Below are 21399 nucleotides of genomic sequence, written 5' to 3'. Positions count from 1 at the left end.
CCCTTTCTGCACAAGACCACAAGCATCCCCAGACATGTTTCAGCCTTGTTGGGCATCATCAGTAAGGAGTAGCTTGGGTCTCTAGGCCCGGCAGACTCGGGACCCACGTCTGGGCATACCCGTCCCACTCGGGGTAACTTTAGCAAAACAGAAAGATGATGGCTGGAAGGTTTTGAATTAATCATAACCACGGGCAAAGCTCTGGGCAACCCTCCAGACCATTGTTTTGCAGCCTGCCAAGCCATTACAGATGGCGAAAAACCATTTGCAAATCAGGCTTGGTCCTACCCCAAAAGGGGCAGTGCAGCCCGAACTGCTAGGTCACATCCCTTCTGCAAGAGACCACAAGCATCCCCAGTGTTACACCTCGACCTTCGCCGCATCACACTCCCCGGGGTCTGCCCCGTGCCTCTTCAGTCTCCCGTGTTAATAAGGACAGTTGGGGAGCTCCATGTAAGGCCAGAAAGAGGGACAAGAAAGTGGTTGCTCTTCATAAGGGGCTACGGCGCCGTCATGCACCTTTTCTCTCACGCTGGCAGTTCTGTGGAGAACAGCTGCAACAAACTACATTTCCCAGAAAACCTGTCAAGGACTGTAGTTCCCGGTGTTAATACGGGAGCCTCATTTTTCGAATATGTCACGCCTCCTTGTTGTATTTAAACCACAGCGGTTTTCAGAACGCTGCTTCTGTTTATAGTTACAACCGGCATTTTCTGAAGTGCTCCTTCTGTACCTTAATTCCGGAAGTCTCTTGTTTTTTCTGTGTACCGACCTTGCCTGCACACGGACTCCTACTTCTTGATTCTACTTTGGTTTTGTTTGGTGACCGTCTGTGTACCAGATCTCTTGCCTGCTGCCTGGACTCCTGGATTGTGATTTACTTCCTGTTTGAATACCATAACTTGTGACCACGGACTCTTGAAATCCTTCATTAAAGTGCTTCCTTTCTCCTGGGGAATAACACTGGTAAGAACAATTCTTCATTTGGAATCCTGTCTTCATCGAACTTTTACCTCATCTTTGGATAACATTGCTTAATTTCTAAAGTGCATTTCGGAACGCTTTGCTGTGGTGCACTATCCCGAAACCAGTGCGACCCTCGTTCCGTCCGGGGATAGCTACCCTACTAACCTTCCTTTTTTTTATTTTATACTTTCGTTGTTGCCCAGGATTATTTACACTACTCTTACTTCCACCAGTGGTAAAGTATATTTCCTTGATTACCAATGTTGGGAAGTTTCACATTTAGCTAGTATCTAAAGCCTCTTCTGCTTTATAGGTTGCTCCAGCTCCTTTTTTATGGCTTAAGGGGAACTCACTCAGGTACTCTATTTAAGGGTAATAGTCTTGGGAAAAGCCAGGGTAGAATCTGACAGAATATTCATCTCTTGTCTTTTCTTTACAGCTGGGTCCGTGGCGGTGTGTTCTCCCCGCTCTTTTGATTGATCGGTCCCCTTGTCTGTATAGTTCAGCAGGTGGTCATATCAGTTTAAAGAGTTCATTCCCTCACAGAGAGGAGGCTCGGGTGGAGGCTCCAACCCGAGCTCCTTCAAGCAACTCTCCAGCACAAGAGGTCCGATCTGTTTTGCATACTCCCCATTCCGGTGAGTAACACCCAGACATGTTTCAGCCTTGTTGGGCATCATCAGTGAGGAGTAGCTTGGGACTCTAGGCCCAGCAGACTCGGGGCCCACGTCTGGGCATACCTGTCCCCCTCAGGGTGACTTTAGCAAAACAGAAAGGTAATGGCTGGAAGGTTTTGAATTAATCATAACCACGGGCAAAGCTCTGGGCAACCCTCCAGACCATCGTTTTTCAGCCTGCCAAGCCATTACAGAAGGGGAAAAACCATATGCAAATCAGGCTTGGTCCTACCCCAAAAGGGCAGTCCAGCCCGAACTGCTAGGTCACATCCCTTCTGCACGAGACCACAAGCATCCCCAGACATGTTTCAGCCTTGTTGGGCATCATCAGTGAGGAGTAGCTTGGGTCTCTAGGCCCGGCAGACTCGGGACCCAAGTCTGGGCATACCTGTCCCACTCGGGGTGACTTTAGCAAAACAGAAAGGTGATGGCTGGAAGGTTTTGAATTAATCATAACCGCGGGCAAAGCTCTGGGAAACCCTCTGGACCATTGTTTTTCAGCCTGCCAAGCCATTACAGAAGGGGTAAAACCATATGCAAATCAGGCTTGGTCCTACCCCAAAAGGGCAGTCCAGCTCGAACTTGCTAGGTCACATCCCTTCTGCACGAGACCACAAGCATCCCCAGACATGTTTCAGCCTTGTTGGGCATCATCAGTGAGGAGTACCTTGGGTCTCTAGACCCGGCAGACTTGGGACCCACGTCTGGGCATGCCTGTCCCACTCGGGGTGACTTTAGCAAAACAGAAAGGTGATGGCTGGAAGGTTTTGAATTAATCATAACCGCGGGCAAAGCTCTGGGCAACCCTCTGGACCATCGTTTTTCAGCCTGCCAAGCTATTACAGAAGGGGAAAAACCATATGCAAATCAGGCTTGGTCCTACCCCAAAAGGGGCAGTCCAGCCCGAACTGCTAGGTCACACCCTTTCTGCACGAGACCACAAGCATCCCCAGACATGTTTCAGCCTTGTTGGGCATCATCAGTGAGGAGTAGCTTGGGTCTCTAGGCCCGGCAGACTCGGGACCCACGTCTGGGCATACCCGTCCCACTCGGGGTAACTTTAGCAAAACAGAAAGGTGACGGCTGGAAGGTTTTGAATTAATCATAACCACAGGCAAAGCTCAGGGCAACCCTCCAGACCATCGTTTTTCAGCCTGCCAAGCCATTACAGAAGGGGAAAAACCATATGCAAATCAGGCTTGGTCCTACCCCAAAAGGGGCAGTCCAGTCCGAATTGCTAGGTCACATCCCTTCTGCACAAGACCACAAGCATTCCCAGACATGTTTCAGCCTTGTTGGGCATCATCAGTGAGGAGTAGCTTGGGTCACTAGGCCCGTCAGACTCGGGACCCACGTCTGGGCATACCCGTCTCACTCGGGGTGACTTTAGCAAAACAGAAAGGTGATGGCTGGAAGGTTTTGAATTAATCATAACCACGGGCAAAGCTCTGAGCAACCCTCCAGACCATCATTTTTCAGCCTGCCCAGCCATTGCCAGTGGCTCAGATTCATTCAAAACCTTCCACCCATCACTTTTGTGCTTACTGTTTGTCTCACTATGTGAGAGAGGGTATGCCCAGACGTGGGTCGATTGTTCGCTGCGCCATAGGGAACCAAGCTGCACCTCACTGAGGAGGCCCAACAAGGCTGAAACATGTCTGGGGTTGCTTGTGTTTCTGTGCAGAGGGGATCTGGCCTAGCAGTTTGGGCTGGGCTGCTACCACTGGTGGCAGTACCTGACTGATTTGCATATGGCTGGACCCCTTTTGAAATGGCGCATACGGGCTAAAAAACAGTGGTGTGGAAGGTTGCCCAGAGCAATGCCAGTGGTTCAGATTCATTCAAAACCTTCAACCCATCACTTTTGTGCTTACCAGTGTGGGTGTAGCCTTGATTTTCCCGGAGTGGATCCCTGCTTCTATCATTCCAATGCAGGACTATTCCTCCTTTGAATGCCTGGTCTGCAGGCTCTCTATCCCCCTTGGCCTCTCACAGTGGCCAATATGTACAGGCCACCTGGCCAGGCCGCCCTCTTCCTCTCTGAGTGGGGTGACCTCTCCTCCTCTTTTCTTGCATCTATCTCTCAAGTTCTTCTCCTCAGAGACCTGAATCTCCACCTGGATGCTAGTAGCCCTTCTTTGGGACCCTTTTGCAACCTCTGCGACTCTCTCTTTCTCTCTATTCTCTATATTCTCTCTATTCTTGCCCAACTCACTCTGCAGGGGCACCCCGGATTTTATGATCTCCTCAGACCTTCCCTTCTCTAACCCTCTGACCACTCCTCTCTCTTGGAGTGACCATTTTCTCCTTTTCACCATCCTCTCTCTCTACCCTCTTAGGTTAAGCCAACTCCAGCACTGCCACCTACCTTCTCGGTCATCCGGCCCATGAAGTGTGTGTCAGTTGAGGCTTTCGCCACCACTTTCTCTCCTCCTCCTGCAACTTTGGCTGATTCACACCTTGACACAGCCCTCTCTAATCTTCATTTCTCTATCTCTAACACTCTGGATGTCCTTGCCCCTGTCATGAGGATCCACTTGAAGCCCAAATCCAAGTGCAACTCTTGGTATGACTCTGACTTCGCCACCCTTAAACGCAAGTGTAGGGCGGCTGAGAGGAAGTGGAGGGCATCAGGCACACGCCCTGACAAACTGGCCACCGCCTGCTCCAAAGGCGATACAGACTCTCTGGCCTTTCTAAGAAGAGAGCCTACATCCAAGCCTGCATCTCTGAGAAAATCTAACTACTATGCCGAACTTTTCAAAATCTGCAAGGAGCTGGCCAATCCTGCTGCAGTCTCTACCTCTCTTGTTCCCTCCCATGCCCTCTGCACAGCTTGGTTCTCATTTCACTACTAAACCTCAGGACATCCTGTCCACCCTCTCTTCTCTACCTCCTCCTCTACCACTCCTGGCCCGCCTGTGGTTGTCTCTCCTCCTCCTTTCTCCTCCTTTCCTTTGTTCACCCCTGACAATGTTTCTACACAAGTCCGATCTAGCTCCCCTGCTCATCCAAAACCATCAAGGACCACATCAACACCCTTGCTCCAGACTTGGCCGATTTCTGCAATCACTCCTTTGCAACTGGAACTCTCCCCTCCCCCCTCAAGCACTCCCTTGTGCACCCCCTTCTTAAGAAGCCTTCTGATTATCCTTCCTCTCCGGCTAGCTATCACATGATCTCCATCATTCCTTTACGGGGCAAACACCTGGAAAAGCTGGCCATCTCCCAGCTTAATCTGCATACCAAATTTGTTGGTTGTCTCCACGACCACCAGTCTGGCTTTAGAGCTGCCAGAAGCACGGAAACTGCTCTCCTGAACACCCATGAAGACTTGCTCTCTAATCTCTGCTTCACCCTCTCCTTCTCTCCTCACATCCCCGACGTCTCTAAGAAGTCAAACTACCAGCTGCACCTCCTCAGAGGTATTCTTCCTGTTCTCACTTTCCCCCAGATGCTCACTGTCTCCAGAGCTCTGGTCCTCTATAGGATGGATTACTGCCACAGCCTCTTTCTAAAACTGCCTACCTCTACTCTTCGACATTTACAATTTATCCAGAACAGGACTGAGAGACTTATCCTTGGCCTACAGCCAGGAATTGTATCTCCCCAGCTCTGAAATCTCCCCACTGGCTCTCTGTGGCCGCAAGGGTCAAATTCAAGACCCTTTGCATCTTTCACAAGGCTTTATGGGGTCTGGGACCGCACTACCTCCAACTTTCTCTTCCTAAACATCCCCCTTCTCGTGCTCTCTGCTCTCTGCTCATCCACCTCCAACTCTCAGGGTCAGACGCTTCGCCAAGCACAGAGTGGGGGCAGATCTCTCTCATCGGCTGGGGCCTCCCTCTGGAACAGCCCCCCTGCCTCTCTCAAACTTGGGCAGAACCACCTCTGGTTCCAGAAGCAGCTCAGGACCATCCTTTTCTGCTTTCTTTCTTCCTCTCCCCTGCTGATGTCCCTGACTGCTCTGCGTGCTGGTCACTTCGCTACCCTCTCAACTCGGGCCCAGGCTACTGCATCTCCAGTTGCCCTCGCACTTCCTCTGGGCTCCCCATGCACTTAAGGGTCTGTACCTGCAACCCTACAGTCCCTTCTCACTGCGCTTATGAGCCACCCGATGGCTGCACTTATTGATTTACCTGCACTTCTCCCCTCCTCCTCTTCCCTGGCACTTCTCCCCTCCCTCTTCCCCACACTTGCGTGATCTGAATGACACAAGGCGTAGGAGGATCATTGTTTCTGTCCTCTCTTTGTTTCCCCTCCTTGTCTTGTCGCGCCTAGAAACACCTGTGTACAGGCGCGTTATGAATGTCATATCATCATGTCATATCATCATGTCATATCATTGCATATCCTCACTGTGCACATGGCCGGTGTAAATTGTGGAGATCACGCTGGATTGACTGCATACGTGTTATAAAATGCGACGAAGCACTAAGATGGATCAGAGTGATTGCTAAGTCTGTAGTGTCTATTTAGGGTCACTGTGGCAGCCCTACAGCAGCGCCCAGAATGAACCTCCTTATAGTAAGCTGAGAAGGGACGTGGCCATACAGTAAAAGGGACAAGAGCTGTCAATAGTTGCATAGAGAGATGTGCACCACATGAAGTAGGGAGTTTCCATGATGGCAAAGGTATGGGGATCGTGGATATTTGGTAGAACAAGGGGAGTCTGTGAGAGCTAAGAAATTGGAGAAAGAGAGGGTAGGTCTGTTAGCACCAAAATAATTGGAAAAAGGGAATTCTTGCTAAGGAGGGGCACTTACTGGGTACAGTGTTTGGGGTACAAAAATGAGTGCAAGGTAGTGAAGTATGAGAGAGAAGATGTGGGAGCTTTGCAGGCCTCCCCCATGCTTTTTTTCAGATTAAAGCAAAAGGGATGTAAAAATAAATGTATTAAGGGAATAAAAAATTGCAGGGAATTTTGCTTTGTGTAGAACGTCTATCAAAAAACGATTGTTAGATGCAAAATTAGATATATAAGAAAAAGTGTATGTTATTTTGTAGGGAATTATTTTTCTCAAGTTCATGCATGCACAGCAAGGCAGTGGTCGTCCCTGTACCTCTACATTTTATTAAGCCTGATATGTCATTACAATAGTTAGTGCAGGCTCACCTTTGACCTTCAACTGAAATTTTGCCAACGGTGCTCCTGGCGCTACAAGGACATCAGAGAGCTCTACCACAACCTGTGGCAGCTGTCCTTCCTCTGTCGTGGATTCAGCCCCTTCCTGTTCCCTGTTGTGGAAAGCGAAAACATTAAGACCATAAGCGACTTTCAAAGGAAAGGAGACATGAAATCCAAACAATCACTGACAAAGCCAAAGGGATTAGCTTTGCTATGCTATGTTACTTTGCTTTTGCACTGTGTGGAATCACCACTGTTGTAGTTAATCGAAACATGTTGAACACGAATATACATTTTGTGTTTTGTTTTTTGAGAGATTATTGTTGTGTATAGTGGGCATTTGTAAAGAACAGAATAGTTAAGGAGCTGTGCGCGTAACAAAAAAGGAATAAGAATATGCACCTTATTAATAGCTGTGTCTAGAGACAATGCTGAAGACTTGGTGCATTGTTAAAGCAGATAGGAAATAGTCAAACAAAGTAGACTTGCCGATTGTTATCTGACACAAAACCTACTTAGCTACCTATCACATGATACCAACTGCTTTCTTGAAACCTTTGCAGTAAATGTGCTCTTAGCAATTCTGTAATTAGCTATAGAAAATCACCTCAAACACACACTGCCCTGTCTCTTCATTCCCTCCTCACAACTGTCTTTTAAAGGCAGCTGCTATCTTGAGTTATAATATTCTGTTTCAGAGCGTGGATGTTGAACCAACTGAATGTGTACTAAGTTTATTTATGGAGCATGATCATTCGCTTAATACAAGCATCTTGGCACCAAGTAAGTGTATATTATTCATTGGTTGGCTTAGCTGTATATTATTCATGGGGCAGGTTTAACTATTCACCAGGCAGTTCTACCTGTATATTCTTCACCAGGCAGGTTTACCTATTCACTAGGCATGCTTACCTGTACATTATCCACTGGTCAGGCTTACCTGTATATTATTATTCACCCGACAAGATTACCTGTATATTATTCACCCGGCAGGCTTATCTATTCACAATACAGGATTACCTGTATATTATTCACTGGGCATGCTCACTCATTGGCCCAGCAGCCCTATCTATATAGTTTTCACTGGGCATGTTTATCTATTCACCAGGCCTGTATACCTGTATACTAATCATTGGTCAGGCTTACCTACATATTATTCACTGGACAGGCTTGCCTATTCACCTGGCATCCTTATCCGTATATTATTTACTGATCAAGGTTACCTGTATATTATTCATCGGGCAGTCCAATCTGAATATTCGTCACAGGGCAGGTTTATCTATTCTCTGACATTCTTACCTGTATATTATTCACCAGGCAGGCTTAAATAGAATGAACAAAACAAAATGTTTTAAGATTTATCCTTAAACTACAATGAGAACAGATGCTTGTTATCTCATGTGGGAGCAAGATCAACTAGTGTTCTCCAACTATTGGTCCAACTAGTGGAGTGAGTAGCTTCTCCTGCTCATCCGTGTTTAATTTGAGTGATAGCGCAAAGGTTCCTGTTGGTCCCAACAGTCCCAAAGAAATAGAATGCTGAAAGCAAGTCAAAGTGAATTTGGGGGCCAGACCATGCATCAGTATATAAATTGCACTGCAAACTTCCCATAACATTCTCTGTCAGTGGTAAGGCAATGGAGACCGCATGCACCATTGGCTAAGCAACCTTGTGATAGATTCTGGATAATGCTGGTGTCTTCGCACTGAACTCTTTAGAGCCTGTTTATTATATCCTGGGAAGAGCTAATTAGATTCTATTGGCATAGTCAATTCTAGAGGTTGTTCTGCATTGCCCCAGGCCCCCCACATGCAGGCCTTGTCCCACCCGTCCTTGAAAGGAACACACAGACTCAGGTCTTGCCATATCGGGCTCCCAACGCATCAGTGATGCAGGACCACCCATTTTTTATTATTAACTACGCGCGACGGCAGAATGTTGCCTTCGCGCCACGTGATGACCTCACATTCCTCCTTTTTCATAACAATGAAATAAACATGCTACAAGGCAATGAGCGTAACCCTGACAGTCTTAAACATTGCAAACATGGTAACATACCAAACTGGATCCAGCCCAACATGGGCAACATCGGATGATGTATTCTGGACTTGGCTGTTTCGAGCCTAGTCGCCCATTAATAGTCTCGAAATCGTGCAGGGCATCTTCTTCCTTCCCTGCTGGGATATCCTTTCCCAGCAGCCTCCTCAGTGACATCATTTTCCTTCCCGCCTGACGTCGGCATCTCATTGTTTGCTCTACCTCCTGGTGTTGGTTCCACACCTGATGGTCCCGTCAGGGGAACGTCTTCCTCTCGTTCTCCTAGTTCCTCGTTTTCACCCCATTTTCGAAAAAGAAATTGAGTTTCAAGTCACTTTTCCCCTTTGATCGGCAGCAGTTACCATCAACTCTTTAACTTGGACCATCCTCATGGGGGAGGGCTCATAGGTGAGGAATAATTTCCCTTCTGGGTGAAGATTACGCACCATTACGGTGTCCCCAATGGTAATGTCTGGAGGCTTGAGATGCCTACAGAGGTTTTCCTCATCATTGTGTATTCCCCCCCGATCTTCTGACGTTCTCTAATCATCGATGGCCCCACGGTCATCCTTCCATCTCTGGGAGGAGTCCTTGGGGCCTCTCCTGAAGAGTGCATCTGCTGGGGCCACAACTGTGGACCGGTGAGGCGTGGATCTGTATTCCCTCAGGAATTGGTACAGAGTACTCCTTAGTTCCTGGCCCTGACCGTGCGCTATGCAGAATACTTTATTCAATGTCCTCATAAAGCGTTCGCCCTCATTGTTGGCCATGGGCCATAGTGGAGTAACTCTCTGGTGTGTGATCCCACAATCTGCCATGAAGTCTGCAAAGTTCTCCCCCAGAAATGGCATTCCATTTTTCCGAGCACATTATCCTTGGGAAGCCATGGGTCACAAACATCTTCTCCAAGACCTGCACCACCTGGTCAAATGATGTGGACTCAACCAGCTCGACCTCGGGATACCGAGACCAATGGTCTATCAGCACAAGGAAGTACACCCCTTGCCCCGTGGACCCAAAGTCTGTGTGGACAACACCCCACGGCTGGTTGCTGCGAGGCATGGACTCTATCCTCGGTTCTTTGTTGACTGGGCGGTTGGCTGACACCTGATGCAGTTCGCGACAAACTCATCCACTTTCACCTCCAGACCCGGGAACCAGACCTTCAGCCTTAGCCTTGACTTGGTCTTGGCCGTTACCTGATGGCCACAGTGCTCCAACTCTGTCCCTCTGCCTACTAGTGCCTGGGGGAGTACCAGCTGATGTCCTTATAAGATCAGTCCTTCTTCAGTTGTCGACAGCTCATGCCTCACCCTCCACAGCTGTTCCAGGACTTGTGTGCTTCGACTCCTTTCGTTTGAGGGTTGGACAGGACAGTTTTCCAATCACCACTGGACATGGCTGCTTTGACTACCTCAAAATACCTATCACTGTTCGATGCTTCTGCCACTTCCTGAATGGTGAGTGCAAGGGGTTGGGCGGCCTCTATGGCCATGAGAATATGCTCTTCCATTGCCACTTGTTCCGTGTTTTCTTGTCCTTTCCCTTTCCTCGGGTGACCCAAGAGGTAGTCTGCGGAATTGTGGGCTCCAGGTCTGAATGTCAGCGCCAACCTGTACTCCATTAGCAGCAGCATCCAGCATCCAGCGTTCGATTATTGGGGCAGGCGTGGATTGGACCCTGCCATGATGGGAAGTAGCAGGTTGTGGTCAGTCACTACCGAAACAGGTTGGCCGAGTATGTATATACTAAGATGCCGGCATCCCCATAGGATGGCCAGTGCCTCCCTTTCGATCTGGGAGTAGCACTGCTCGGTGTTGGTTAGCGCCTTGCTGGCATATGCAATCAGTCTCATCTGACCCTGCACATCCTATTGTAACAGTACTGCTACCAGCCCGAGTGGGCTGGCATCAACAATGATCTCCGATTCTCTCGTTGGATCGAAGATTGCCATGCACTACTTTCCCATGAGTGCCCATTTGATGGTATCAAAGGCATCTTGTTCTTTGGCGGTCCACTCCCACATTTTGTCCTTTCTCGAAAGCAGCCTGAGGGGCTCGGAAAGGGTCACCAAGTTTGGTGTAAAGCGACCGAAATATGTCACCATCCCAATGAAGCTCCTGATTTCAGACACATTCTCGGGTAGACTTGCCTCCTGAATGTCACACATTTTCAGCGGGTCTGGGGAGATGCTGTTCTCGTGGAATACGAATCAGAAGAACTCTATGCTGTTTTTCAGGAACTCGCACTTCTCACAATGTAAAGTGAGCCCAAGGAGCTGAATTATTTCTAGTGTCTGTTCGAGTCTTGTCATGTGTTCAGCCTCTGACGGGGCATAGACCAAGATGTCATAGCGGAGATTGATGACCCCATCAAGACCTCCCCATGCTCCACGTTTAACATTCTGAAATACTAGTGCAGCGGACGAGACCCTGAAGCTCTAACGTTTGTATTGATAGAAGCCTTGGTGGGTCGTAAAGGTGGTAATGTACCGCAAGCCTGGGTGGAGCTCAAGCTGAGGGTACCCAGACCGCAGATCCAGCTTTGAAAACACTCTTGCACCTTGTAGTTCCCCTACTACGTCGTCCAGAGTCAGGGTTATGTGACGTTCACACTTAATAGCCGGAATGGAAGTCTCATGTTGACCAAATATGTTGCTTAGGTTTGCTCGCCACGACGATGGGGGATACCCATTGGTGGGACCATAAACTCTTTTGTTGATGTCCACTCTCACCAGGCTCTGCAATTTTTGTTCTACCTGCTGCCTGAGATTAAAAGGAATCCAACAGCGTTCCAGTGTAGTCTTGCGTACCGTTTCGTCAAGGTGTAGCTTGACAGGTTCACCCGTAGTTTGCCAACGTCCTCGAACACTGACTTGAACCTCTCAAGGATCTTGTTGATATCTTTGGCATAGACTCTAAAAGCGAAATGTACAATTCCAAGGACCTCTGCTATCACGCAGCACCGTAGTGAGTGGGCCCTTATGTCAGTGACGAAGAACTTGGCTCTAATTTCCTTCCCTTCATGGGCCACTTTTGTAATGAACATGCCTTTGAGCTGTATTGGTCAGGTGCCCCCAAATGTGAAAATCTTAGCCCTGGCTTCCGACAGTGGTGGGGGTCCTGGCAGAGCTTTGTAATGGCGGGCCACCATCACGCACACTGATGCTCCCGTATCTTCAAGTACTGGCATTTTTGCTCTGCTCTCAGATACTGTACCCATAGTTGTCTCCTTTTCTTCTTTATAGTGTCTACGCTCGAGATGAAGAAGATCTCTTCTTCCTCCTCTTCTTTTTCCGCCAGTTAACTTGGTTCCTCCTGTTCGACAATTGCCACTTCCCTCTGTTGTTGTGTATTGTCACTGGGCATCCTGCTGGGCCCTCTGGGGATGGTCACCGGAGTGGGGGCTTTACACATCCTTGCAAAATTACCCGCTGTTCCGCAGCACCCGCACACCCTCCCTTTCGCTGGGCATTCGCCGAACATGCAGAAGGTTTTAGCCACACTTGGGGCATGGCTGCAGTGTTAAATTTCTCCTCATGTTCCATCTGGGCATTGCTGGACCAGCGTTCTGCGGGAACCCAATCACACATGCGTCTTCCACTTTGAGCAAACGAATCTCAGCGTCCATTTTCTTTGCACGCCTCTCCGCCAGTTCGTATGATCTGCCCATCCCCAGGATGCTGGTTAGTGACAGACCACGCAGCACTTGGCGGCGCAGCTTGCCCCAAGCGCAACCTTGTATCAGTTGGTTTCTAACCATGCTGTCCTAATTCTCCCATTCGCACGTAATGCTAGAGGACAGAGTCTGCTATAAAACTGGTCCAGGGATTCCTCCTCCTTCTGCTTCTCGCTGAACATAATGAACCTTTCATAGTCCTGATTGGCTAACAGCAAGAAGTGCTCTTTCAGGTTGTCCTTTGCTGCTTCATAAGAGTTGTCTGTGGGAGTGAGAGACCTGAAGATCTTATGTACCTCCGAACCAGCGGAGTATATGAGGGTCGCAATCTTTGCCTCATCCTCTGTCTCAACGGTTGCTCTGAAATACATGTCCAACTTCTCTATCCAGAGTAACCATTTCGGTCCCAGCTTCAAGGGATTTTCTGAAGTGTCAAATTCTGGCATTGGGGCCAGTGTCCCTTGTTGGTGTGGAGTCCTTCTTGCCCGAAGGTTATTTGCAGTGCCTTGACCAGCTGTAACGCTCACCTGATTCCCGTAGAGGCGCCGGTCTTGACTGGGCGTATACCGTATCTTCAAAGGTGATGTGTAACACACGGCTGGCTCTTTGGGCTGGACCTCTGTGCACTGTATGTCTGGCTCGAAGGGTAAGATGTCTGCAGATAGAAAATGTGGGATTAATGAACTGGGTTATTGAATGTCTCTCTCTTCTTCCCTTTCTCTTCTCCTGTAGAACCCCAAAGGTTAACGCTCTCACCTTAGGTAAGTGAACGCCGTGCTCTCCATCCGCCTCGAGGCAGGGTGCTGTAACCAGTTTCTTCACTGGATAAGGAGAGCAGGCCTCTTGACTTCAGAGGACTGCTGTCCGTCGTTTACTGCACGAACGGTAAGTTTTGAGTAATTCTAATGTCTTTAAAGTCTTTAGTAATGATGTCTCTTGTTTTGCAGGGTTCCGGCGATGGCGGATGGCGGGCTGAAGTGAGTTGAAGATGGAGCCCGTGTGATGAATAGAAGCGCCTGGAAGCACGTAAGTAAGCGCTTGTTGCCTGCTTCACGATGCGCTCTAACTGTCTTTTTATTTTGCAGGTACAAGTTCGGGGCGGCTGCAGGGTGCCGGAATACCCACTGGGTTAGATGTGGAAAAGAGTAATGGCACGTGAGTATTAAAGTTCCCCAATGTCTTTAAACGCACCTTGTTTTGTCTTTCAGATGCGGGATGCAGCGCCGAAGGCCTCCGGAGCGTGCGAAGAGTTGGTAAGCTTTTGTCTTTCAGATGCCGGAATGCAGTGTGAAGACCTCCGGAGCGCACGAAGAGTAGGTAAGCCTTTGTCTTTCAGATGCCGGAATGCAGCGCGAGGCGTAGGTGACAGCCGATGGACCAGGTAAGTGAAGAGCTGTCACTGAAGATCGTAATGCTAACCTGTTCTTTCTTGTCTTTATAGGTGTTGCTGAAGACTGGATTCAGGATGGTAAGCCTTTTTCCTTAGGCCCAGGATCAGATGCAGAAGACACGATGAGCGTTCTGCTGCTGAGGATGCAGAGTAACGCAAAGCAAGATTCATCCATCGGGTGTGGTTTAAATAGCCTCCTGTAGTGCTTAGGTGTCTCCTTCCACAGCCACGCCTAGGTAAGAAAAGAGTTCCTGCTTTCCAGAAGAGTTCCAGTGTTCTGAATCTAGGGAGTGGCTCCTGCCCCACCCAATAGGAAAAGTAGTTCCAAACAGAAGAGGATCAGAGACTCAACTGGCAGGCAAGTAAGCAGCATGGTCTGCTGCAGGTAAGTCCACCCAAGCATTATGAGCCCGGCGCTTCCAGCGCTGGGACTGGGCATATTTATGAGCCTGGTGCCACTGGCGCCAGGACTGGGTCCAAAAGGTCCCAATTGGGACTGGTTGGCACTCGGAACCTGGGTTATGGATCTGCTTCCAAGGGAGTTGGGAAAACCCTGACCTTTTGGAAGCAGAGATCATGACAGTACCCCCCCTCAAGGCCCCTCCCAAACCGGGCTTCTCCGGGGGTTTTGGCTTGTCAGGAAATGTTCGGTGAAATCTTTTGATTAGGCGAGGAGCGTGGACATATTGAGCAGGTTCCCAGGATCTCTCTTGGGGGCCGTAGCCTTTCCAGTCAATTAGGTAGAATAGTTTAGATTTGGAGATCTTGGAGTCCAGAATGCTTTTGACTTCAAACTCGAGTTCTCCATCAACTAGGATAGGTTTTGGAGATTTGGTTAGTCGGGTTTGAGGTTGCACGGGTTTTAATAGAGAGACGTGGAAGACCGGATGTATCTTCATGTGCGGGGGCAAGTCCAACTTGACCGCTACTGGGTTTACTATGGTAGTGATGGAATAGGGACCAAGGTATCTTGGGTTGAATGTGCGTGGCCCTTTTAGAGGTAGATATTTGGTGGATAACCAGACTTGATCCCCTACTTGATATTGAGGGGCTTCCTTCCGATGTTGATCTGCTCCTTTCTTGTATTGTTCTTTAGTCCTTTGAAGGTGAGAAACAGCTTCCTTAAAGGCTTGGGTGATTGTAGAATGCAGGTAGTCTACTGCTGGTGTTTCAAGATCTTGGATGGGATCCAACTCCGAGGTTCGAGGGTGACTGCCGTACAAAAGAAAAAACGGGGTTTTCCCAGTTCCCAAATGGACAGAGTTATTGTAGGCATATTCGGCTATCCAAAGGATGTCTTTCCAAGTTTTTTCATTTTGTTGCAGCATGCAGCGTAAATACTGTTCCAGAGTTTGATTGGTCCGCTCGGTTTGTCCGTCGGTCTGAGGGTGGTGACTGGTCGATAGTCTCACATCAATTTGAGCCGACCGACAGCAACTTCGCCAAAAATGAGAAATAAATTGACTACCTCGATCCGAAATTAGAACCGAAGGAAAACCGTGCAGTCGGACGATGTTTTTGAGAAATTCTCGGGCCAGAGTTGCTGCTGTTGGCAAGCCTTTGAGCGTAATGAAATGCGCCATCTTGGAGAATAAGTCCACGATTACTAGAATCGTATTGTATCCGGAGCATGGAGGTAGATCGGTGATGAAGTCCATAGAAAGCGTATGCCAAGGGCGAGGTGGGATGTCAATAGGGCGTAAGAGGCCTGCTGGTCTTTCCTTTTGACTCTTGTTTTGGGCGCATACTCCACAGGACATTATAAAGTCTCTGATATCTTTTTTCCAAGACGGCCACCAGAAGTAGCGCGTGATCTTTTCTGAGGTCTTGGCCATACCGGGATGTCCTTCCATTAAAGAATCGTGATAACAAGAGATTACTTTTTTCTGTAAATCTGTGCTGGGTAGGTATAATCGTTCTTGGAAATACAATAAGTTGTCCTTTACTGCAAAGTCCTTTCCCTGCAGATGCCAATTCTGTATGTCTGCTGGAGTTACAAGTTGCCTGGCTTTATCCTTAACTTCCTCTATGGATTCTGTGGCGATTACATCCAGAATTCTTTGTTCGGGAATGATTGGTACAGGTTTAGGGTTGATCAAGTGTTCTTCCACTCCCATCCGAGAAAGGGCATCAGCTTTACCGTTTTTTGTACCAGGTCGCTAGGTAATTATGAAGTCAAACTCGGTAAAGAATAATGCCCAACGGAGTTGTCTAGAGGATTGGGCTTTTGCGGTTTTCAAATATTGCAGGTTTCGGTGATCCGTAATCACAGTAACGGTGTGTCGGGCCCCCAGCAGATAATGCCGCCAAGCCTTAAAGGCAGACTTGATAGCCAGAAGTTCCTTGTCAGTAATCGTGTAATTGATTTCAGGAGGCGAGAATTTGCGGGACCAAAATGCCACGGGATGCAACTGATTGGTTACCGGGTCCTTTTGTGATAGAACTGCCCCCATGGCAAGGCTTGAAGCATCAGTTTCCACGATGTAGGGGAGTTCGGGGCGAGGGTGTTTTAAGATTGGTGCAGAGATAAATTTAGTCTTCAAATCCTGGAAAGCTTGTTCCGCCTCGGTAGACCATTAAAAACGTTTGTTTTTCTTTAACAAGGCAGTGATGGGCTGGACTATTCGAGAGAATTCGGGGATAAACCTGCGGTAAAAGTTAGCGAAGCCTAACATGCTTTGCACACCTTTTACGGAGGATGGTGATGGCCATTTGAGAACTGCATCGACCTTCTTTGAATACATACGCACTCCGCCAGGTGATAATATGAATCCCAAGAATTCAACTTCAGTCACGTTGAAAACACATTTTTCCAACTTAGCGAAAAGTTTGTGTTGACGCAATCTTTCGAGGACCATTTTCACGTGTTTCCGATGTTCAGATTCCGATGAAGAATAAACGAGGATGTCGTCAATGTAAACAACAACACACACATCTATGAGCTCTCTGAGGACATTGTTCATAAAATATTGAAAGGCGGCCGGGGCATTACAAAGTCCGAAGGGCATGACCTGATATTCAAATAGCCCATACTTGGTGCGGAAGGCCGTCTTCCATTCATCGCCCTCTTTTACTCGTACCAAGTGGTAAGCTCCTCTAAGATCCAGCTTTGTATATATGCATGCTTTTCTGACTTGGTCCAGGAGTTCAGGGATCAAAGGTAACGGATATCTATTCTTAACGGTGATCTGGTTCAGGGAGCGATAATCTATACAAGTTCTAAGGTCTCCTTCCTTTTTTGGAACGAAGAACAAAGCTGAAGAAGCAGGGGACTTGGAAGGATGAATAAACCCATTTGCCAGGTATTGATCCAGGTATTGTCGAAGGTGAAGGTTCTCAGGCTCGGTGAGGGCATAAATTCTACTACAAGGAGGAGTAGATCCAGGTATCAGGTCGATCTGGCAGTCATAAGACCTATGAGGAGGTAGAGAGTTAGCCTGATCCTTCCGGAAAACATCTTGGTATTCTAGGTATTCGGGAGGTAACTGGGGAGTCTCTGAAGAAATTGCTGCCAGTGCAACACCAGGTGGAGGGTGACAAGTAGAGACACATTCTGGAAACTGGACCGTTCTTGCTCGCCAATCGATCAGAGGATTGTGTTTCTCTAACCAAGGTATTCCTAGAATAATCTGAAACTGAGGGGCCTTGATCACATCGAACACGATCTTCTCATGGTGTCCATCTTGACTTACTAGCGTCACTTCTTGAGTGGTATGCGTTACTGGCCCGGAGGCTATCTCGGTACCATCCACCGTAGTAATGACGTCCTTTACAGCCTTGGGACAAAGAGTTAGATTCATCCTCAAAACCATTTCATGATCCACATAATTGCCGATGGCACCGCTGTCGACGTAAGCTTCAATTGCATGTAATCGATCCGGATTATTAGGGCTAATGAGGACCATAGGTATCACGAAATGCGAGGTCACGGAACTGGTTTTCACGCTCGGCAAGAGGACCTCTATTCTTGTCGGGCGAGGTCGTTTCCCTGCTCAGAGTTTGTAACTTTGGTAACTGCAGCTCCTACTGCCTTCTTGGCAGGTTTCACCGGACAGTCTCGAAGAAAGTGCCCTGAGTTTCCGCAATAGAGGCATAATTGCAACTGTTTTCTCCTTTCCCGCTCCTTTTGTGTTAGAGGACCTTTCAGACCCCCTATTTGCATGGGTTCCCCGGAGTCTACTCCTTTGGAAGGAGTTGGCGGTTTGGAAAATACTCGAGCATCAAACTTGGAACGATCGGCCTTCCTGTTCTGCAGTCTGTGATCTATTTGAACGACTAAGTCTATATAGTCCGAACAATCTTGTGGGGGATTCACTACTTGGGCTAACAGATCTTTGAGCTCTCCGCGTAGACCTCTATAAAACAGCGTAATCCTTTTGTCCTCAGGCCAGTGAGTTTCCACTATCAGTCTGTTGAAAGACGCAATATAAGCCAAAAGGTCTTGATTACCTTGTCGCAACGAAAGAAGCTCATTGTTCAAGGCCTGCCCCTGTGAATGTCTTGCGAACAGTTTTTCCATACTGAGCTGAAAAGCTTGAAAATCATGGAGGACCGGATCATCTTGATTTACTAGAGGGATCGACCAGTCTGCCGCATTGCCACTAAGGTACGAAAGCACGAAAGCTACTTTAGCTTGATCAGTTGGAAAGGCTGCTGGCCGGCATAAGAAATGCAACCGGCACTGATTAATAAATACTGCAAACCTCTTTGGGTCACCAGAAAATCGTTCGGGCGGAGCCAGAGGTACATTCCCAGGTAGGTTGATCTGCACTGGATTCATAGAGGATGTAGAAGGAAGATTTCCCCCAGATGCGGGTAACGGGGTCTGTCCGGCTTGTGACTGTAGCAATTGTCTAGCGAGATCATCTGTTCGCTCCTTGGAAATAATCAGTTCCCTTCTTAGAGCGTTCGTTTCCTGACGGGCTGCATGCACTTCTGCCCTTAGTTCCCAGAGTAACTGGGCTAGCTGGTCGGTATCCGAGGTTTCCATAGCGCCTGGACGGGAGTTTTGTGGTAGGCTTTGCGTTCTGTAACGCTCACCTGATTCCCTTAGAGGCGCCGGTCTTGACTGGGCGTATACCGTATCTTCAAAGGTGATGTGTAACACACGGCTGGCTCTTTGGGCTGGACCTCTGTGCACTGTATGTCTGGCTCGAAGGGTAAGATGTCTGCAGATAGAAAATGTGGGATTAATGAACTGGGTTATTGAATGTCTCTCTCTTCTTCCCTTTCTCTTCTCCTGTAGAACCCCAAAGGTTAACGCTCTCACCTTAGGTAAGTGAACGCCGTGCTCTCCATCTGCCTCGAGGCAGGGTGCTGTAACCAGTTTCTTCACTGGATAAGGGGAGCAGGCCTCTTGACTTCAGAGGACTGCTGTCCATCGTTTACTGCATGAACGGTAAGTTTCGAGTAATTCTAATGTCTTTAAAGTCTTTAGTAATGATGTCTCTTGTTTTGCAGGGTTCCGGCGATGGCGGATGGCGGGCTGAAGTGAGTTGAAGATGGAGCCTGCGTGATGAATAGAAGCGCCTGGAAGCACGTAAGTAAGCGCTTGTTGCCTGCTTCACGATGCGCTCTAACTGTCTTTTTATTTTGCAGGAACAAGTTCGGGGCGGCTGCAGGGTGCCGGAATACCCACTGGGTTAGATGTGGAAAGGAGTAATGGCACGTGAGTATTAAAGTTCCCCAATGTCTTTAAACGCACCTTGTTTTGTCTTTCAGATGCGGGATGCAGCGCTGAAGGCCTCCGGAGCGTGCGAAGAGTTGGTAAGCTTTTGTCTTTCAGATGCCGGAATGCAGTGTGAAGACCTCCGGAGCGCACGAAGAGTAGGTAAGCCTTTGTCTTTCAGATGCCGGAATGCAGCGCGAGGCGTAGGTGACAGCCGATGGACCAGGTAAGTGAAGAGCTGTCACTGAAGACCGTAATGCTAACCTGTTCTTTCTTGTCTTTATAGGTGTTGCTGAAGACTGGATTCAGGATGGTAAGCCTTTTTCCTTAGGCCCAGGATCAGATGCAGAAGACACGATGAGCGTTCTGCTGCTGAGGATGCAGAATAACGCAAAGCAAGATTCATCCATCGGGTGTGGTTTAAATAGCCTCCTGTAGTGCTTAGGTGTCTCCTTCCACAGCCACGCCTAGGTAAGAAAAGAGTTCCTGCTTTCCAGAAGAGTTCCAGTGTTCTGAATCTAGGGAGTGGCTCCTGCCCCACCCAACAGGAAAAGTAGTTCCAAACAGAAGAGGATCAGAGACTCAACTGGCAGGCAAGTAAGCAGCATGGTCTGCTGCAGGTAAGTCCACCCAAGCATTATGAGCCCGGCGCTTCCAGCGCTGGGAATGGGCATATTTATGAGCCTGGTGCCACTGGCGCCAGGACTGGGTCCAAAAGGTCCCAATTGGGACTGGTTGGCACTCGGAACCTGGGTTATGGATCTGCTTCCAAGGGAGTTGGGAAAACCCTGACCTTTTGGAAGCAGAGATCATGACACCAGCTCCCTGGATGTCATCCATATCACTCATGGCCGCAGGACGCCAGGAACCTCCTATGTGGAAGAAGGCCGCGACCTGCAACTGCTAGTGCAATTCAGTGACGTTGACCTCTGTGCTGCGCCCACTCTGCTCCCTCTGGGCGGCTACGCCTAGGTCTGTGGCATGTTTGCCCCTCCGGATGTCACCTCAGTGGGACTGAAAAATTTTGATGGTAGAAAAAGGAGAGAGAAAAAAAAAATCTCCCTTTTTTTTATTGAGAAAGGGCCCCTGTGGCCCTGCTTGTGGGCTATAGCCCTGTGGGATCCAAAATGTCTCCACATGGCACACAAGCACTCCACGGTGGAGCCGCGGCCGTTGGGAACACAAAATGGCGGTGTTTGCCTTACCGCGATGATTGATGCACCTGGCAGGCGTCGGATTAGGTTGGCAGAGATGAAATCAACATCCGAAAACCTTCCCCCTACCCTGCTGCATCCTCGTCGCCAATATTGTGATCTGTGCCCCAGGCCCACCTCATGCAGGCCTTGTCCCACCCGTCTCTGAAAGGAACAGATGGACTCAGGTCTTGCTGTATCAGGCTCCCGGCACGCAATGCCTGTGGTGCGGGGCCGCCACTTTAATTATTAACTGCGTGTGACGGCAGAACGTTGCTGTCATGCCACGTGACCACATCACAGAGGTGACAGGTCCAGATTAACGAGGTGACAGGGCCAGCCCAGTTGCAACGCATTGTGGCTTACCCAAGACCTTAAAACAACTACTTACAGTTCCTTTATGGGAGCAACAACACTGAACCACTTTAGTTATCTTTGTCTTCAATGACAGTTGACAGTGCAAGATATAGCTACAATTCCTGACCTTTTCATTAAGACGTGGGAAAACGGTTGAGGTGGAGGGGCCACAAGTAAGGAGTCCAAAGACGGTGGTCGGAATCAAGCACAGTGACCTTGATCTTGTTGGCACATGATTTAAGATTGTTGTCATCCAGGCAATTGTTAACCGTGGTTCAAGTAGTTCCAACCATGCTCCCTTTTC

General features: G+C 48.6%; 1 protein-coding gene across 12 annotated transcripts in view; it reads right to left on the bottom strand.

The window, feature by feature from the left end:
• Positions 1 to 21399, bottom strand: part of OBSCN (obscurin, cytoskeletal calmodulin and titin-interacting RhoGEF) — a 3169051-nt gene that overhangs the window by 1328950 nt on the left and 1818702 nt on the right. For all 12 annotated transcript variants that reach the window (XM_069647058.1, XM_069647065.1, XM_069647061.1 and 9 more), the window contains one exon: positions 6760 to 6881. In XM_069647058.1, the coding sequence (XP_069503159.1) occupies positions 6760 to 6881 (122 nt within the window). The remainder of the gene's footprint in view (positions 1 to 6759; positions 6882 to 21399) is intronic.

This window comes from Ambystoma mexicanum, chromosome 2q (genome assembly GCF_040938575.1).
Source record: "Ambystoma mexicanum isolate Mex_15411 chromosome 2q, UKY_AmexF1_1, whole genome shotgun sequence".
Taxonomy (NCBI): Eukaryota; Metazoa; Chordata; class Amphibia; order Caudata; family Ambystomatidae; genus Ambystoma; species Ambystoma mexicanum.
The sequence above is the reverse complement of the archived record's forward strand: the minus strand, read 5'-3'. Positions and strand labels throughout refer to the sequence as shown.